A 19,681-nucleotide genomic window follows, 5' to 3' on the forward strand; every position below is an offset into this window, starting at 1 on the left:
GTTGCTTCTGATAAAAACCTCTCAGCCAAGGCTAGTTATATCCTCTCTGGTCAGTGCTGACCTCATCTCACCTTTTTCTTAACTTCCTCTGTATATGGAGTGGAAAAAGTAGTGCACAGAATGTCTTTCCCTGTAATTGATGCCATACTCCACCTTCCCTTTTCAGTCATTTGGTATAGTTCCCTTAATTAAGGACTACAGGGGTAGAGTTCTTATCATTGTTTCTTGATTTCCCATTTTCATTCAATTCAGTTCAGAAACAGTAACATGTTTTAGAAATTCAGAGCTCACAGGCAATGGAATAAGAAAAGAATACAGTGTTTTGTTTTGAAACAGTTAATAAATATCTGCTTAGCATCTACCATGAGCCAGTCACTACGCAAGTCTCTCTGAGATCACCCATACTCAAGAGATCACCCATATACAGGACAGGTTAGAGCCTGCTTTTATGTGTCAGGAGAGCTACGCTAACAGCTCAAAAAGTTGTCTAACCCCCATGTCTTCCCCTGACTGAGTCCTTAGCACTGGCCAAGATGTTCCCGTCCTCTCAAGCTTATTGGGGAAAGATTTCTCAGTGACTTTCTGTGCAAATATATTGTTCAGCTTCTTTCCAGAATTTTTTGGAAAAAGCATGAAACATCTATGTGAGTGTATACATATGAAATGATAAATCCCTTCCAGGAATCCTAGTTCTCTTCAAGTAATTTCTATAGGGCTTTTTTCCTTTTTCTTTCAGAAACTATATTTCAGATTCTCTCATTTTCCCATCCTAGGAGTCCTTTGCCTTGCCTAAGGATCAACCTCTCACCATTCAAATAGAATGACCAGACCCTCCTCTCCTACTGTAACTCTCCTTCATTCTAATAGGGAAACCTCTCTCTCTCTCTGTAGTCTGAGGAAAAGATGCCACTGAAGTTTATTTTTCAGAAAATAAATAGAGGAAGTATGACATAAAAGGAATTGAATGACTGGGGGGTGGGGTGGGGGATGTGTGCTTTTTTCTCTCAACCCCATTGTTCTGGTTGCTTTTTAACTTCTCGATTCCTTCTAAAAATTCCTTTGCAATATTTCTCTCCAGGCCCTTTTGCTTCTCTCTGATTGTCATCACAGATGAAGACTTCATTAGCCATACGATGTATTCCTGTCCAAAGAGCTCCTGCTTTTAAGTCCAACCTCCATCCTTTAGGCAGCAATTGTAGCCAACTTCCTCTGATTCAAGTAAGAACAATACCCGTCTCTATCTCCTTGCCACCCCATCCTGTGTTCTTTGTATTTGTCTCTTGGATTCAAACAGGATCTTCCCCTTCTGAAGCCCTTCAAGAAGCAGCAGAATTGCTACCACCCTTCCCTCCAAAGTGATGAAAGGAAATCGCGGCCCAGGCGCAGCCGGACTCCGGGGTCCGCGCCGGCGCCAGGCCCAGCCCCGCCCGGGCCGCTCGGGCTCGGGCCGGGGACTACGACTCCCGGCAGGCCGTGCGGACACGCCCACGGCCGCAGCCACGCCCACGCGCGTCTCCGCGGCCTTCCGGGGGTGGGGACTGGAGGGGAGGTGGCCATGGGGCTGCGGCCGGGGTTTTTCCCCTCCTCGGCTTCCGTAGACCGAGTCGGGCGGACCCTCTGGGGCTTCGGTACCCCCCTTCCCCTTCCCCGGGGTCCGGGGGTGACATTGCACCGCGCCCCTGGTGGGGTCGCGTCGCCGCCCCCACGCGGACTCCCCGGTGGCGCGCCGCTGCGTCCTGCGCCTGCGGCCGGGGCTCCTCCCCCGCTGCCCAGCCATGGGGGCTGCGGTGTTTTTCGGATGCACTTTCGTCGCCTTCGGCCCAGCCTTCGCGCTTTTCCTGATCACTGTGGCTGGGGACCCTCTCCGCGTTATCATCCTGGTCGCGGGGTGAGTAGCGGGTGGTCCAAGAGGCGTGAGAGCGTCGAAGAGAGAAGCGGAAGGGGCTGGAGGAGCTGGGCGAGCCCCGGCCCCGGGCTGGACGGTCGGACGCGGTCCGGGCGGTCCGCCCCTCCCGGCGGTCGGTCTCCGCCGTGCAGCGACCGCAGATTTCCTCCTGTGCGCTCCCGGCGGGACCGGGCGGCCCAAGGCCCAGACTCCTGAGGGGCTGTGCTGACCTCGGCTGGCCGAGCCCGGTCCCTGCGGGAGGAGCCAGGCGTGGACACCTCACCCTTCAGGGCTCTGATTCTCATCGCTCTGAAGACTGTGTGACCAGATTTATACCCCTTCCCTACATCAGGTTCCTACAGACGAGTTCCTTGGTGCAGACACCCACCCTATCTAGTCCCTGCTGTCTGACCATCCAGAAGTCTAACTTCCATTTTTCATGCTGCAGCCTTGGCTGGTTCCCTTCCTTGATTTCTCTGGCTGCCCTTACCCTTGCCCTTGTCTTTTCTCAGGGCATTTTTCTGGCTGGTCTCCCTGCTGCTGGCCTCTGTGGTCTGGTTCATCTTGGTCCATGTGACAGACCGGTCAGATGCCCGTCTCCAGTATGGCCTCCTGATTTTTGGTGCTGCTGTCTCTGTCCTTCTTCAGGAGGCCTTCCGCTTTGCCTACTACAAGCTGCTTAAGTAAGAAGATGGGGTGGTCTGGAGGGAAGAGGGGCAGAGGATGGCACTGTGGGAAATGGGGCAGCCCTTGGGTGGTGGTTTGTAAGAGGCACCGGGGGAAGACATTAGAGGGAAAGGAGCACTCCTGCCCTCCCTCATGCTTCCCCTACTCCACCTCATCCCAGGAAGGCAGATGAGGGGTTAGCATCGCTGAGTGAGGACGGAAGATCTCCCATCTCCATTCGCCAGATGGCCTATGGTGAGCCGAGGGAGAGGGACCTTCGAGGGAGAGGGACAGCCCCCTCCCCTAGGGAAATCTCCAAACATCCACATATTCTGAGTGACTTCTTTTTTCCCTTCATACCTGATTCCAAGGAGAGGTGGTCTGGAGGGAGAGTAGGTGTGGGAGAAATGTAACTGGGAATGTGGAGGAGGTCATTGGTAATGAGGCTGTAGTGATTTCTGACATTGATGGCACCCTCCCTCCCCACAGTTTCTGGTCTCTCCTTCGGTATCATCAGTGGTGTCTTCTCTGTTATCAATATTTTGGCTGATGCACTTGGGCCAGGTGTGGTTGGGATCCATGGAGACTCACCCTATTACTTCCTAACTTCAGGTAAGGCTCACTTCTAATCTTACCTTCATGTCCCATTCATCCCTGGCCCTGATCTGATTTATTGGCCTTCCCTGGGAGACTTCTTTGGCTTCACATCTCAGGAGGCTGGGAGAAGATCAGGGATGTCTCATCCCCATCTTCCTCCCTGCAGCCTTTCTGACAGCAGCCATTATCCTGCTCCATACCTTTTGGGGAGTTGTGTTCTTTGATGCCTGTGAGAGGAGACGGTACTGGGCTTTGGGCCTGGTGGTTGGGAGTCACCTACTGACATCAGGACTGGTGAGTTGGAGATAGGGGCCAAGTTAGGGAGAAAAGCATTTAATGGCAAGTGGGATGGGGGTATGTGTCCTCTCTGAAAATTTCCGATTTACATTGGGCAGAGGCAGAAAGGTGAGTCTCTACAGCATTAGTTATGTCACCTGCTCTGAGGATGCTCTGGGGAAGAGTTTGAACGGATTAGGCAAACTATAATGCAGAGGGCCTGAGATGAGCGGCAGCCGTCGTAATCTTTGAGGGAGTGGAAAATCAAATCCCTTTAACCACAAGATGTTGGTGTTCTGAAGGGAAAGACTGGGGAATCTGAGTAAGATGTCTGGGGGAGGCTTGGGTTAGAGGTACAAAAAGAATATAGGGATTAGTCAGGGAAAGAATCTAACTTCTTTTATACTCTTACCCTCATTCTCAGACTTTCCTGAACCCCTGGTATGAGGCCAGCTTGCTGCCCATCTATGCAGTGACTGTTTCCATGGGGCTCTGGGCCTTCATCACAGCTGGAGGGTCCCTCCGAAGTATCCAGCGCAGCCTCTCGTGTAAGGACTGACTACCTGGAATGATCGCCTGACAGATCCCACCTGCCTGTCCACTGCCCATGACTGAACCCAGCCCCAGCCCGGGTCCATTGCCCACTTTCTCTCTCTTCGTTGGTCTACCCCAACAACCTTCAGGGTTTTGCTTTGTCCATTTGTGACCTTTAGTTTCTGAGCTTTACCAGGAGTAGCCTGGGTTCAGCCAGTCAGTGACTGGTGGGTTTGAATCTGCACTTACCCCACCACCTGGGGACCCCCGTGTTGTCCAGGAATCTCTATGTGTCAGTGCTCTGCTCTCACCCTGCCCATGACTCACCCCCCTTCCCCTCTGCAGGCCGACGGCAGGAGGACAGTCGGGTGATGGTGTATTCTGCCCTGCGCATCCCACCCGAGGACTGAGGGAACCTGGGGGGGACCCCTGGGCCTGGGGTGCCCTCCTGATCTCCTCGCCCTGTATTTCTCCATCTCCAGTTCTGAACAGTGCAGGTTGCCAAGAAAAGGGACCTAGTTTAGCCTTTGCCCTGGAGATGAAATGGATGGAAGCTCAAGGGTAGATGATCTCTGAGTTTTCCAGTACCCCCTCCCCAGACTGGACATCTTGGTCTTTTTCTCAGGTCTGAAGGGAACCATTTTTTTGGTGTGATAAAGACCCCAAACTGCCTTTTATTTTTTTTTAAGTGGAGGGAGGGAGGAGGTATGTTGGAACTTTCCTCGCCTCCTTGGGCTATATTTTCCCTCCTCTAATTGTTCCTGTGGCTGGGCTCATTTCTGTCCCCTTTCCCCTTGGTCCCAGGCCCTGGGGGAAAGGCAGGAAGTGCATGTTTGGGAACTGGTATTACTGGAACTAATGGTCTTAACCTCCTTGGCCACCAGCATCCCTCCTCTCCCCAAGGTGAAGTGGAGGGTGCTGTCGTGAGCCGGCCACTCCAGAGCTGCAGTGCCACTGGAGGAGTCGGACTCCAGGACATCCCAGGGAAGGAGGGTGGGTTTTTTCTAGTTTTTAATTGGGGTATGGGAGGGGTGGGGAGGTTTTCTATAAACTGTATCATTTTCTGCTGAGGGTGGAGTGTCCCATCCTTTTAATCAAGGTGATTGTGATTTTTGACTAATAAAAAGTACTTTATAATTGTGGGGGAAGTTGACTTCTAAGGGAGGGAATGATATATTAATTGAGATTTCTGCCCTCCCGTGCCTCTTGTCCAGTCTTCTTCCTGACTTGGCAATCCCTGATCTCCAAGCATCACTTTGGGTGCAAGGGCAGAAATCTGAGCTGGTGATTTAACATGTTGGACATCCCCTTTGGGGGTGGGATAAAAGGAGTTAGTCACCCAGGCTTCTTTTTCTATGTCCTTTGCCTGTCTCTACCACCTGAGGGGTTAAGGACCTCTCCCACTCCCAGGAACCCTAAAGGATAGGCCAGAATTAAGGTCAGAAACTTTAATTGCAATTATACTGAACAAAAATATGTAACCCCAGCAGCAGCCCTTTTTCTGTGGGGGAGATCCTGCAGTGTATCTAGGGGAAGGGACAAAAAGGCGAGGGGTGGAGACTTGGGGCACATCTTCAACTTCACCTACAACTGAACATAGTTTGCCCGCTGTGTTAATACACAGGGGTCTCCTGGTGTCCTCCTACATGTTTTGAGAGGCCAAAGGCTAAAGGCTCTGCTGTTCTTCCTTGAATGAGAATCTCGTCCTTACCTCTGTGTGAGAGATGTCCAGAAAAGGAGGGGTGTCTGCCTACAACTCCTAGTAGTATTTTCTGTCCAGCCCCTGCACCCCACTTTAGAGGCTCCCTGACAGGCACAAAGGAAAGGCATCTGTGATGTCTCGGAACTTATGCTTCCATGGTGGCTTGTGCTGAGGTGAAGACCACACTCTTCCGGTTTCCCAGCCTCTTCTTTCTGGAAGGGGGAATAATTGTTCATGGGAGTGACTCGTGTCCTCAGTGAAGCAATTAGAGGTGGAATATGAGAATACTTTTTAAAAGAAAGGACTGCAGGAATGGAAAGTAGGACCTCACCGAATCTTTCTAACGATGAAATAAATGGCCAGCAGAAGGCAGAGACAGCCAATCAAGATTCCCACACCTAAACTCAGCATTTCACCTGCGGGAGACAGCGATGGAAGGTGTCAGCCCAGGACTAACATTGAACTTTTCCCCTGACTTGCTGAGGTCCCTCCTGTCTCTTGGTTCCTGGGTAGGGCTGTCTTACCTGTGGTATACAAGGATCCCACTGTAGAGGAAGAAAACTTGGGTCAGTGGGGCTTCAGAGTCCATCCCAACTGTAAGCAGCCCGCTGCTTTTATGCCTGGGAAAATCACCTGGGCACCCAGGGCTGGGGGTGGTTCCCAGTCCAAGTAAGTACTGGAAACCCCTTCCCCTTTTAGTTTTTTCTGTCTCAGGTGTTCCCTAGTTCCTGTCATTGAGAACCTGATTTCCCTTCTCTTCTGAGCCTTGGAGAGTCACCTTGGGTGAATGAAGCAAAGACAGTCCGCTGATTGAGAGGCTGGGGAGCTCTATAGTTCTGAATGAGGGGCTCAGAGGGCTCCTCTTCTGTGGAGAACAATGTCTCCTGAAGCTTTTCCAGCTGAGAAGAGTGGGAGAAGTCACTTTTGGGATGGGAAAGGGTCTGGAGTTAAAATTTTCTTCCTTTACCTCTTCATTACTCACCTGTCCCATTGAAATCTGGGCCCTTCGATTGAAGACTGTCCAGAGCACACTTTGGTAGCAGGGAGGCGTTGTGAGTGAGCCATTGTAACGAAAGAACTGCTCCAGCTGTGGGGGGAGCAGCTCTCCCACATTGAAAGGAGGCACTGAAGTCTTCTGATCTGGGGAGAACAGAGTAGGATTCATCTTGCTGTACTCTGACTTACCTAGACAGGGTTTCCAAAGCAAAACCCACAGGCCCTGAAATTGCTGCCTCCCAAAACCTCTTAGGACATTTTTTTTTTTTTTTTTTTTTTGGTTGGGGGGAGGCTACCGGGAAATGAACTCAGGGGCACCTAACCACTGAGCCTCATCCCCATCCTATTTTGTATTTTATTTATAGAGAGGGTCTCACTGAGTTGCTTAGCACCTTGCAGGTGCTGAGTGAGGCTGACTTTGAACTTGTGATCCTCCTGCCTCATCCTCCAGAGATGCTGGGATTACAGGTGTGTGCCAGCAGGCCCAGCCTAGGACATTTTTAAAAAGTATTCCTAAAGTCTAATCTCACTATAGATTTTTAGTTCTCACCTTTATGTCTTATTTCATGCAGATGACTCAGAATGTGTTCATAAGCTGGATTGTCAGTCTCACCCACCTGGAAGGGGAGGAAAGGGAGAGAGTGTGGAATGAGTCCGTGCTGGGAGTGAGACATTTATGTACAGAATAGGTGGTCAGGAGGTATTGTTGCCTGTGGTTAGGAAGGAGGCCGGCAATGAAGTAGGCCTAAGGGACGCAGAGGAAGTGGAAAGAGAGCTGGGAGGGACTGGGGGCCACTGACCTCAATTAGGATGCCTAGTACAGCTAGCCCCTGAGGCCTCTGGGCAGCCTCACTCAAGCTGCCATAGGAATCGGAGTCATAATGCACCATGTGGAGCTGAGGGAAGGGAGAGGGATGGAGTCATTTAATGCTTTTCTACCCCATTCCCTCCAAGGCCTTGACCTATCCACCACTGCAACCCCCATCATGCTCCAAATCTGTCCCCAACACTTGTCCTTGTTCCCCCAGTAGGGCTTTTCCTAGTGTCCAGATTCCTTCCCCAGAACCAGTCATCCCTGTGTCATCCCTTGGGTCCTAGTCCGAGCTCTTTGTTCTCTGATACCTCTGCAACCGTGGCTTCACTGTTGATCTGGTGCTCTGACCCCCCTGGGGATCCTTTCCGACCCCAGTGCAGGTGGAGCTGGGCAGCTGCATATTTTCGGGGCAGTCCGCCCAGATACAGGGTTGGGGGCAGAGAGAGTTGCACTGTGAGGAAAAGAGCAAGTTAGAGTTGGCGGAGGGACATGGGTCATTCTCACCCGTGGTTGCCCCTTCTCGGGAGATCATTGCTCCCATAGACCAGTGCTTTTCTAGCACAGCTTTCCTGCTCTCAGTGAGGTCCACCCCTCAGGCTTGATCAGAGACATTTAGCTCCCACCTTGATTACAGGAGCCCAATCCTCATTCTTTTTTTTTTTTTTTTAAAGAGAGAGAGAGAATTTTTAATATTTATTTTTTAGTTCTCGGCAGACACAACATCCTTGTTGGTATGTGGTGCTGAGGATCGAACCCGGGTCGCACGCATGCCAGGCGAGCGCACTACCGCTTGAGCCACATCCCCAGCCCACAATCCTCATTCTTATATCTCCAAATTCATGGACGGAGCTTTCTGAAAACTTGTGTTACGAAAATATTTCTTTCTCTTGGCCCCTAAGATTTGAACTGGAGATTTGAACGCTGGGAGCCTAGGTTTTTACCTGTGTGGCCATTGTTGTGCAAGTCCAAAGGCTCAGTTCCAGGCTGATCATATCCGTGGGGCTGCAGAGCAGGCAACTCGGGGTCAAATGTCACACTGTCTGTCTGGATATCGATGGGGGACTGGGCATTGCTTCCACACTCAGGGTAAGAGGCTGGCCAATGGTCCTGACCATGTGGGCCTGGTGGGGGTAACCATGGATATTTGTCCTGCCCTCCAGCCCCAGCCACCCTTCAACACACCCCTGCCAAGTTCTCCATCTGTGTGCAGGTAGAAATGCACTTGCCCCACCCGGGAGAGACAAGTAGCAGTCCCACCGGACTCTACGCTGCAGTTCCCTTGCCTACCCAGAGGCAGAGATGACTCCCCAGTTACCCTGGTACATGTGAAGTGGTAGCTCTTACCTGTAGTTTGAGGACAAGAAAGCTGAATGAGGGGAAGAGGAGATGGATAGATAGCCTGAATGCCCAGAGAGGTAGAATTAGAGTAGGAATGATAAAATGAGGGGAAATAAATGATCCTAGAGAGAAGGTCTCCTTGGAGTGCCCTATTAAGTAGTCTTAGAATTCAGCTACCTATCTTGACTTTTTGTCATTTCTTGCTCTCACACTGAAATTTGCACTGAGACTGGGGTTTTGTTAAGTCGTTCATCAGAAGTTCAGAGGGATAGAGTTCCACCTCCCCTAAGGTCACAAACTAACCTGCTACTCTTCCTCACTCCTCATCTCAAGCTCTGTCCCAGTTCCAAAAGCAGGTTGGGAATAGGACTGAGAAGAATTCAGAGAGCCAAGAGAATAGCAGCTAAGCTCCGAGATCCTCTCCCCACCCAGTTTTCTTTCCACACCAACTCCCTCACTCCCACACTGATTTATTGAGGACTCAACTGACTTTTATGCTGAATCAGGAGGTGTGGGATTTAATGATTACAACAGGGTCTACAAATCATACATGCACAGCCCAGGCCAAGGGGAGATGGGGAAGGGAGGCGTTAGTGTGCAAAGCTAAAGGAAACTGCTCCCCACCCCAGGATAAGTCTTCCTGCAGGTGAGGAGGTCCCAGGGTTAGAAGGGTGTTGACAGGCCACCTGGAGTTCTGTTCTCACCTTCATATGTCCAATGGTGACCTGCAAGACAGAGTAATTTGGGTTACAACCAATGCAGACTGGGGCAGGGCCCTGGCTTCCACCCTCCCCTCCCAGGGGCCCTTGGTACCACTTCCCCTCCCCCTCTGCCTTCCACTCCACTTCCCAAAGGAAGCCCTGAAACCCGACACCTCAGCCGAAAGGTCGGGGGGCCTATTTAAAATCACAGCCAGGCTCAGCTGGTGCTTGCTGAGTAAAGGAGGAAGGGGAATGGAGAAATAAAGCCTGGAGACTAAAATTAACTTGGGTCTAAATGTGCCGTCAGCCCAACCCTCACTCCAGCCTGGGCCAAGTCAATCCAACAGAAGGTTGGGGTGGGCTGAGGTGAGAATGTGGGCAGAGGGTTTGGAGGAAAGGGACCAGAAAAAGAAGAAGGGAAAGAATTTTGCTGTTCTGTATGTGTGTTGGGTGGGGACTGCTACTGAGAGCAGAAGGGAGAATCATTCTTTTGCCTTGAAGCATTGCATAAAGGGAGGCACTGATCTGTAAAATAACACTGGAATTCTTCTGATCCCACTAGTTCTAGAGGAAACTCCCCATTACCTGGAACCCCTGCTTCCCAAGATCCCTGCTGTCTCTGGAGAGGTGGGAGTCAAGGCAGGGTCTACTCTAGGTTGAGGGTGGTGGGTGGGCATAGGCTGCCAGGCTGGCAGGGACAGGATGAAAATGAAGCATTGTGTGTAAAAAGGAGAGCTGCCAGCGGGTCACATGCCAGGCTCTCTGCAGGCTCTCGTGCAGTCCTGTCTCTGGCTGACAGGCGGGGGTCTGCTGGCCCAGCCCCACACAGGGCCAAACTGCTTCAAGGGGAAGAGGGAGGCCTTGCGGATTTTTGCTATTAATATTAAAATGGCCAGAAACTCCGGAGAAAACCCTAAACTCTTTCCCCCTCTCTCAGACTTGTAAGAAGTCTTGGATCTCTTGGGTCTATTCCACTGGCCCATCCCTCAGCTCCGACAACTTTGAAAAGCAGCCCAAGAAACGGCTGGAGGCAACCTCTTATTTACCAGTCTGTGGGCCACCCCAACAGAGGGAATCCCCTGGGGCCCTTTCCCCCACCAAATCCTCAACACAGTCATTCTAGTCCCCTTTCTTTCCCCATTTTTTTCCTTTCTCCTCAGATGAAATTTTGGCTCGCCTGTTCTGTTACCCTCTTGCATTCTTCTGCTCCCTAGGCAGCCCTTTGCCTTGTTCTAAGAAACCTTCATTGCACGCCTACTGTGTGCTAGGCATGAGAGAGACACAAAAAAGAGGTGTAGGTGTCCTGGGGACACTTCTGGAGCTCCTCAGTCAGTTCTCCCAAGAACACCTCATCTCCTGGGAGTTCCTGAAAATCCACCCTAAACTGTAAAGGGTCAAACAAATATTGACTATTATTACTAGTATTCTCAGGGAAAAACTAGGAAGTTAGTCTCTCCATAGAACCAGGGGGGGTGGGGGGGCGGAGTTGTGGCTCGGTGGTAGCGCGCTTGCCTAGCACATGTGGGGCCCAGGGTCCATCCTCAGCACCACAGAAAAATAAAATAAAGGTGTTGTGTCCAACTACAACTAAAACAAAGTGTTTTTTTTTTTTTTTTTTTAAAGAGGACTTCAGCTGTGAGGTGATCCGGCGATCAGCTGGAGTTCAGGGTCTGAGCTGGGCTGGCCTTGTTAGATATGTCCCCCGCCTCAGTTCCCCGGCAGAGTTTGTAAAGAAGCTACCAGGGCGGCCTGCAACTAGGACAGTGGGGATAGCCTCTGGAAAACTGCAAGGAGATGCCTGCTCTGGTCTGTATTAGGCCTGCCCCTGGCACCTTCTCCCTGTCCCCAACAACAGCTGGGCTGGAAAGGTAAAGGGAAAAGAAGGGAACGGTTTCCTCCATGTTCTTTTCCCTACCCCTGCGCCTATTGTTCCAGCCCCTGGGCGTCCTTTTACCTCTCCTCCCCCCACTGAGCACACAGGGTGACATGTGGATATCAGCCCAGACCAACACACAGACAGCCAGTTGTACCTACCCCCGTCTGCAGCCAGGATCCAAATCACCTCTAGCAGGAGGGCGAAGAACAACATGGTATCCCCAGGAGGGGGACAGGGAACCAGGAATTTGGGGACTAAAGGACTAGGAGAGACTGAGGAAGAGAGAGGAAAGAAGAGTTCCTGGCGTTGAGTATATTTATCTCTCTTTCTCTTGCTGTATCTGGATTTCCAGGGAATTTGATTTTCATTGGGATACCGTGAATTTCTGGGTCCCAGGAAAAATCTCTTGCTGCCTCTCTCTGCTCTCTTTATCTCTTTCTGAAGTCTCCAGTCCACTGCTGGCCAGTGACTTCACAATTGCCTCTCGCTTTTAAGGTGGCTCTGGACTGGTGTACGTGGGGAGGGGGGGTGCCTGGACTGCAGGCAGGCAGCTCCTTAAATAGCCAATTAGGCGTGCAGGATGGCCCCGCTCAGAGCCAGAGCGCGCGAGTTTCACCGGAGCCCTGGCCCTGGCTCTGGAGCCCAGCTGGGTGAGCTCTTCTTTCCTCTGCTGTTCACGCAGATACTCCTCAGATGGGTGTCCCCTGGAGCAGGCAGGGACAAGAAAGGGGGCCTTTGGGGCTCAATGCAGCCACCTCAAGAAGACACTATGTTCTCATTTGCCTGCCTGGCTTCTCCCCTGAGGAGTAGCACCCTGGGTGGTGGGGGGCCTATTCCCAACGCCTTGCAGTGTCTGAGCTGCCCTGGAATAGAAGGCAGAGTTAGGGGAGAAGTTAAGAAGGAGCTGGGGACTCAGGGTGCAGGTGGGGTAGGGGTGGGAAGTCACAGTCTGGAAACCTGGGTTGTGGAGAATCAGAGAAGTAATACGAGGAGAACTTGTCGGGAGCGCTGTCTTCCTCCTGTTCCTGTCACTACCCCCTTCCCACGGTGAGGCCTGGGTCCACGTGCTTGTGTGCCTGGGGGGGGGTGGTTTTGTTTGCTGTATAAAGCCCATTTGTGTGCCCAGTGGGGGAGGGGCTGCCACAGCACCATGGAGAGACAGCGGCTCTAACTGCCAGACACAGCCACCTCCCTCCCCAGGGAGCCCAGATCTAGGGCGGCTTTTGTCACTTAAGAGGACACTGACCCCTAGCAGAGAGGCCGGGGCTGGAGGGAGATGGGGAGACCATGGAAACAATCACTATCACAGAAAAGGCGGACTCCAGAGAACAAGCACAGAGAGAGCAGAGAGAGTCTGCGTGGCCCAGGGTCTTCCTTCCTGCCCCAGGGGGGCCGAGGCAGGACAGTGGGACTGAGTGAAACCTGCCACAGTGGAGCCGGGCCAGCGGAGCCCAGAGGCGGCGCGTCTCAGGAATGTGGGCTGGTGTGTGTGCTCCCCCACAGGACTGGAAATCCCGATCGGAATGTACATCCTAAATCCCTCATTAGGGAATGTGAAAGCCCACAGATAATTTCAGATCTTTCTCCTTCACACTCTTCACCAGGGTCACTAGCCTGAAGGATGCACCCATTTGAGCTCCCTCTGTCCTCTTTGCTCCTTCTGAGTGGCAATAAACAGCCCAAACAAAGGGAGCCGAAGCTAAATAAGGGAGCAGGATAAAAGCCAAAGGAAAGGAATAATGCATGCATGTGCTGGACCCTCAGCTCCTGCAGCAGGCGCTAGCTGCGCCCTCCTGTCCCCTGGGATGGCTCTGCCAAACAGAGCCGTTTGTTTTCAGATGTCCTTTCCTTTTTTATTTTCTCATCTCCCTCTGAAATTATTTTTCCCTTACAGAAAAGTTTTCTGTTTTGAAGTTTCCCCAAAGACTCATCTATCCATCCCATCTATGAAGAATACAAAAGTTTAAATCCGATTTCTTCAGAATCAGAGTGGTTAATACAGAGGAACCGCCACCACAAAAAAAAAGCAGAAATGTCTTTCACACAGTAGGAAAGAAGTCTGCATTGAATGACCTCTGCCAGGACAGTCCCCTGGAGCCTGTGGGATCGGGAGTCAGTGTCCCAAGGCAGGTGGCACGTCTTGACAGGCGCCACCTCCTGGCTAATCCATGAATTTCTTAAATTTAAAATGAATCTCACTGTGGTGGGCTATTTTTTTATTTTTCTGTACAGTTGAACATTATTTCACAAAGATATCTTAGCCCCAAATCAGCACTTTCCATTCCTGAGTGAGCAGCCCCTCTGGGTGCTCGTGCTCCCACACAGACGGCTGCTTTTGTTTCTAGGAGAGGGGAGAAGGGCGGTGAGCACCCTCAACTGGGGCTCTGATGTTATTCTGATCTCTGGCTTTACTGTGAATACATCCATTGTTGCTTTCTAGTCTCGCCGACATGGAGTACGTGTCAAGATAACCCTAATGATTATGATTTTTAAAATATTTATTTTTCAGTTGTAGCTGGACACAAGACATTTATCTTATTGATTTATTTTTATGTGGTGCTGAGGATCGAACCCAGGGCCTGGCATGTGCTAGGCCAGCAGCCTACTGCTGAGCCACGACCCCAGCCCCCTGATTATTTTGTTTTAAATGATAGTTTCTATTCAAACCCTGGCATCTTTGTTTCAGTGCTGACTTCTCCCATTCCAGTCTTTTTCTCTTCCTGGGGTTGGCCAAACTACTAAAACCAAGCCATTCCACTGCCTTCTGGCGCCATCTCCTGTCCTGGCAAATGCAGTGAAATGTGAATGTCAGAATCAAAAGTGTTCAGGTTCTTGTTTGTCTTGTCTTAAAGGGTCTTAACTTAGGTATTTAAACTCGCTACTCTAAAACATTATAGGAACCTGTTAATTGCTCTGAGTTTGTGTGGTGGAGTTAAATAAAGGAGGGAGTTGGGTTTTTAAAAACCCCCAAACCAAGAATGGTTACAACAGAACTGCAAGCAGTACAAGTGCTAACTAATGGCTAAGAAAGAATCAGTGAGGAGACAGAAATAGATGGAATCAGATTTTCTAGAAAAGCAAATAACATTGCACCCTGAGGTACTGTAGACCTGAGATTCTAATTTGATAGGAAATCACATTTAGTATTACATGTTTGTTGTTTAACACTTTGGTACTACAGCTACTTAAGAAAACACAAAAGTGCTCAAGAATTAATGTCAAAGTAATTAGGGAGAGGAGGGTGGTCAGAATTCCTTTGAATATTTTTTTTTTCAGTTTTCCAGATCACATTGCTGTTAGTTATAGTATGAGAATTTTGGGGGGGCAGGTAGGGATACCAGGGATTGAACTCAGGGGCACTTGGCCACTAAGCCATATCCCCAGCCCTATTTTAGTATTTAATTTAGAGACAGGGTCTCACTGAGTTGCTAAGTGCCTCACTTTTGCTGAGACTGGCTTTGAACTTGGGATCCTCCTGCCTCAGCCTCCAAGCCACTGAGATTATAGGTGTGCACCACTGCGCCCAGCATGAGAATGCTTTACCACAGAACTACAGTCCCTGTCTCATGAAATAACATTCTTTTCTTTATTTCCTCCTGCTCCCTGCCCTGCCTCTGTTTCTTCGGAGTTCTTTTCTGAATTTGTTTATTTTGGGTTCTAAAATATTTGGTGATCCTTGCCTTTTCATTCATACCTCAGACTGCAGCCCTCAGGTGTTTATGATCAGGTCTGGAAGGTGTCGGTTGGTAGACTGCAAGGTGAAGGGATGACCATATCTGGCCATTTCCTACCATTCTCTTCAGAGAAGAAACTTCTAACTTTTGACCTCAAGTCACCCTTCAATTATAAGATGAATGAAAGAGAGAAAAGCGTTGGTTGGGGTGGAGAGGGAGGCTTCTCACGTTCTCTCAGAAACTTTCACTTCTTCTGCTCCCTCCATCCAACGCGGCTCGGTTGAGTGTAGAGTAACTCTTTGATCTCTGTAGACCAGAGTTGGGAACTGCAATTCCCTCTTTCAATAAACCTTTGACCATCTTCTGTTTTAGCTCTACCTTGACCCTCACCTCAAGAGTTCTTAGTGCCTTGGAAATTTTGTGGGTTATGGGATGTAAATCAGCTTGACCCTGAACCTCTGGTGGGGAGGTTTCGATTTTCTCCTCTCTGCTAAGACCATTACCTCTGGACTAGGGAGGGATGAAGGGGATCCCGACAATGGCATTCCCTTTTCTTTCAAGTCCCAAACAGGTTGAGAAATAAAGCAAAAAATAAAGCTGGATGTCCACATATCTACTTTTTTCCTGTAGGGGCCAGATTGGAGAATGAATTTCAGTGTGACGGCAACTGCCCCTGAGAATCAGACGGCCTGGGTGAGGGGGACGTCAGGGTGAAGGCACAGAGCAGAGTGGTGGCGGCAGGCTTCCCCTCTCAGGAGCAAGGGGTGGAACTGATGGAACAGTCCATTTAGAGCCCGTGAACCAAGCGCTGAGAAAGGCCCTGCTACACCGACTCAGCTCTTCTTCACAAAAAGGAAGACGCCAGAATCAAGAAACAACAGTTCCGAATCACACTGCTACTTTGTTTTACAGATTCCAAGGTTCTGCTGGGTTCTCTCTTTACTTGTCCTTTTCCCTCCTATTTTTGCTGATGCAGTGTGATGACACTTGATGGCGGGATCACGGTTACACATCTGCGTGTGCCCACGACATAGCAATGTAATTGGGCCAATATCACTCTTTTCCCTGTCCTTCTCCCGCCCCCGGTCCCTTTCCCCTCTAGTCTCCCTTTGATTTTCATGAGACTCCTTGGCTTTCTTCTTTTTACTTTCTTGCTTCCATGTATGAAGGAAAAATGTGACCCTTAACCTTCTGGTTCAGCTTATTTCACTTCACATGATGTTTTCAAATTCCATCCATTTTCCTGCAAAGGACTCATTTCATTCTTCTTTATGTTTGACTAGAACTCCTTTGTGTATATATCCCTATATTTTCTTTTCTTTTTAAAAATTTTTTTTGTAGTAATGGGTGGACAGAATGCCTGTATTTTATTTGTTTGTTTTTATGTGGTGCTGAGGATGGAACCCAGGGCCTCACACATGCTTAGCAAGTGCTCTGCCACCGAGCCCCAGCCCCAGCCCTATCCTACATTTTCTTTATCCATTCATCTGTCCATGAATATCTAGCCTGCTTCCATAGTTTGGCTGTGCTCAGTCTTTGTTCTTTTATATTTTTTATTAATTTTTTTAGTTGTAGATGGACACAATACCTTTATTTTACTCATTTATTTATTTTTATGGAGTGCTGTGGATCGAACCAGTTCTAGGCAAGTGCTCTACCACTGAGCTCTATTCCCAGTCCTCTTTTGTTCTTTTATATTTAGATCTTATTGTTTGAAAGTCATGTTAGTAAGATTTGGAAGAAATGGAGGAAAATATGTACTAAAATTTCCAGGGCACAGTGGCTCAGACCTGTAATCCCAGCAGTTCAGGAGGCTGAGGCAGAAGGATCTCAAGTTCAAAGCCAGCCTCAGCAAAAGTGCTAAGCAACTCAGTGAGACCTTGTCTCTAAATAAAATCCAAAATAGGGCTGGGGGTGGGGCTCAGTGGTTAAGTGTCCCTGAGTTCAATCCCCAGCACCCTCCCCCCCCTCAAATTTCCATGTTTAACCAGAAGTTTTTAGTTTGTTGTTGTTGTTGTTTTGTAGTTGTAGATGCACAGCATGCCTTTATTGTATTTGTTTATTTTTTTGTGGTGCTAAAGATCAGATCCAGTGCCTCACAGGTGGTGGGCAAGCACACTGCCACTGACAGTTGTTTTTGAAAGTAACCTTATGACCAAAGTTATACTTTTTTTTTTTTTTTTTCAGTATTAGGGATTGAACCCAGGGGCATTCTACCACTGAGTCACATCCCTAATTCTTTATTTTTTATTTTGAGACAGGGTCCCTGCTGCCCAGGATAGCCTTAAACTTGTAATCCCCCTGCCTTGGCCTCCTGAGTAGCTGGGATTACAAGGGTGTGCTACCATGCCTAGCCATTAATTTCATTTAAGGCAATATTTATCATCTGTATTACTGGGATATACACAGCAGTGACTTAATTTATATTTGATACTCAATATGGCTTTAATTTTAGAAGACTCACTCTTCAAATCTGTCTTTGGCTTTTGTTAAAAAAAAGTTTGCACTCCCGTAGCACAGGGAGGTGAGTCAGCCTAGAGTTTACAAGTTTTGCAGCTAATCCACAGAATTTGGTATTTACATGACAATAATCAAGTTACTGCAACAATATGTAGATTTCTTTCTTTACCACATACTGGCAGTCTGTACAGAGGATTACAAATTATAAAAAAATGTAGGGTAGTTCAATTGTTTTACTCCTTCCACCCTCCCTCCTCCCCTTCCTTCTTTTCTTTCTTTCTTTCTTTTTTTTTCTTTTTCTTTTTTTTTTTTTTTTTGTGTGTGTGTATACTAAGGATTGAACCCAGGGACACTTTACCACATTACCACAATTAATTTCTTTTTTTTAATATTTATTTTTTAGTTGTAGTTGGACACAATACCTTTATTTTATTTATTTTTACATGGTGCGGAAGATGGAACCCAGGGCCTTGGATGTGCTAGGTGAGGGCTCTCTATCCCTGAGCCACAATCCCAGCCTACCACAATTCATTTCTTTTTATTTTTCTGCATGGTCTAAGTTCCTGAGGGTCTTGCAAAATTGCTAAGGCTGGCCTTGAACTTGCCAATTCTTCTTCTTTAGCTCTTTGAGTTACTGGGACTGCTGGCAAGTGCTACAGTGCCTGGCTTTATAGTTTTTTTGATGCCAATGAAAACTTTTCAAAAATATCTGAAAAATATCTTTAAATAAGGCTTAGTAAAATAATCACGTTTTCTTATCCTGCAGTTTTTGCATCTCAACAAGGATTATATGATTGAATATCTAGCTGTGGCATTTTGAACATAAGCAGGGAGTAAGAATAATATTTTAGCTGGGCAGGATGGCACATACTTATAATCCCAGCAGCTCAGGAGGCTGAGGCAGGAGGATCATGAGTTCAAAACCAGCCTCAGTAACTTAGTGAGGTCTTAAGCAACTTAGCAAGAGCTTGTCTCAAAATAAAAAAATAAAAAGAGCTGGGGATATGGCTTAGTGGTTAAACACCCTTAGGTTCAATCTTTAGTACTATTATTATTATTATTATTATTATTATTTTGGGGAGCACTCACAGATTAAGCAGTATTGTAATGGTCACTTTTAGAAAAAGATATGAACTTTGCTCAGAGAAACTAGATTTATTAAGATTCATCTTCAGGGGCTGGGGTTGTGGCTTAGAGCATTTGCCTGAGGCCCAGAGTTCACAGCACCTTATATAAATAAAATAAAGGTTTATTTACAACTAAAATAAATATATATTTTTTAAAATATTCATCTTTTAAATTTAAAATTATAAGACCTTGGGTCTTATAATAGCTTTGCTTTAGCTATCTATTACTGCTGTTGTTTAATTACCTACTGCTACCTATTATCTCAGAATTTAGTAGTTTTAAACAACAACCATGCTATATTTACTCAAGATTCTGAATGTGGCCTGGGCATGGTACAATAGCCATCTCTACTCCACGTAGCACTGGCTGGGGCCGCTTGACAGGGATGAAGGATCCAGGAAGACTTCATTCACTTGGCCCACGCCTGCCCAGTGGTGGCTGGGACAGTCGAGGATGTCTGGATTCTCCCTCGCTTCACAGTCTCTCATTGTCCAGGGCTTTTATCTTTATAATGAGGGATTCAGTGGCCTCTCTTTCCAGTAGGATAGTTGGACTTTATGTGAGAACTGGCTCCTAAAACAGCAAGAAAGAAACTTCCAGCCTCTTAAGCGATAGGCTCAGATCTGACATGGTGTTATTTCCACTATATTTTATTGGTGAAAGCAAGTCAGAAGGTGAGCCCAGATTTAAGGGAGGAGAAATGGATTCTACTCTTGATATGAAGAGGATCACGGGTGCATAGAAATGGGAGAAATTGTTGCTGGCCATCTATGCAGATAATTTACCTCACCATTTAACTTCAATAAGGTTCAGTTTTTTTTTTTCCTTTGCAACTCACTTTAGATAGATAGATATAAATATATAGATCTATATCTCCTAATTCTAAGGCCCTAAACAAATATAAAAACCTATCTTGCCTCAGAGGATGTTGATCTAGAAAGTTCCCAAAGGATATTAGTACCGGGAACAACTAGAGCTGTTGTTTGCTGAGTATTGATCACTGTTCTGGAACTAAGGGGAGCAGTTATGACCTT

The 19,681-nt window shown here is 48.3% G+C and overlaps 2 protein-coding genes across 4 annotated transcripts; one reads left to right on the forward strand and one right to left on the reverse strand.

Annotated features, from left to right (window-relative positions):
• The first annotated feature begins 1,561 nt into the window (after nucleotides 1–1,561).
• Aph1a (aph-1A gamma-secretase subunit) lies at nucleotides 1,562–5,075 on the forward strand. The gene is made up of 7 exons (XM_026403975.2): nucleotides 1,562–1,888; nucleotides 2,398–2,568; nucleotides 2,733–2,806; nucleotides 3,041–3,163; nucleotides 3,315–3,442; nucleotides 3,849–3,972; nucleotides 4,304–5,075. Exons 1-7 carry the CDS (start codon nucleotides 1,776–1,778, stop codon nucleotides 4,366–4,368), a joined length of 798 nt encoding a protein of 265 aa, XP_026259760.1. The 5' UTR covers nucleotides 1,562–1,775; the 3' UTR covers nucleotides 4,369–5,075.
• Nucleotides 5,076–5,391: 316 nt separating this feature from the next.
• On the reverse strand, nucleotides 5,392–11,902 carry Ca14 (carbonic anhydrase 14). Of its 3 annotated transcripts, none has more exons than XM_026403972.2 (12): nucleotides 11,762–11,902; nucleotides 11,544–11,657; nucleotides 9,513–9,533; nucleotides 8,412–8,591; nucleotides 7,779–7,921; nucleotides 7,457–7,552; nucleotides 7,207–7,273; nucleotides 6,643–6,800; nucleotides 6,439–6,559; nucleotides 6,185–6,205; nucleotides 5,992–6,076; nucleotides 5,392–5,872 (listed from the first exon to the last, which is right to left on the reverse strand). In XM_026403972.2, the coding sequence occupies exons 2-12, from the start codon at nucleotides 11,596–11,598 to the stop codon at nucleotides 5,806–5,808; spliced, it is 1,014 nt and encodes a 337-aa protein (XP_026259757.2). In that variant the 5' UTR covers nucleotides 11,599–11,657; nucleotides 11,762–11,902; the 3' UTR covers nucleotides 5,392–5,805. The 3 variants fall into 3 exon arrangements, with proteins under 3 accessions (XP_026259757.2, XP_026259758.2, XP_026259759.2); XM_026403973.2 differs by lacking the exon at nucleotides 11,762–11,902 and adding an exon at nucleotides 8,815–8,869 and having other exon boundaries at nucleotides 11,544–11,611; XM_026403974.2 differs by lacking the exon at nucleotides 11,762–11,902 and adding an exon at nucleotides 8,815–8,836 and having other exon boundaries at nucleotides 11,544–11,572.
• Between the last annotated feature and the right edge of the window lie 7,779 nt (nucleotides 11,903–19,681).

Source organism: Urocitellus parryii, chromosome 11 (genome assembly GCF_045843805.1).
Source record: "Urocitellus parryii isolate mUroPar1 chromosome 11, mUroPar1.hap1, whole genome shotgun sequence".
Lineage (NCBI taxonomy): Eukaryota > Metazoa > Chordata > Mammalia > Rodentia > Sciuridae > Urocitellus > Urocitellus parryii.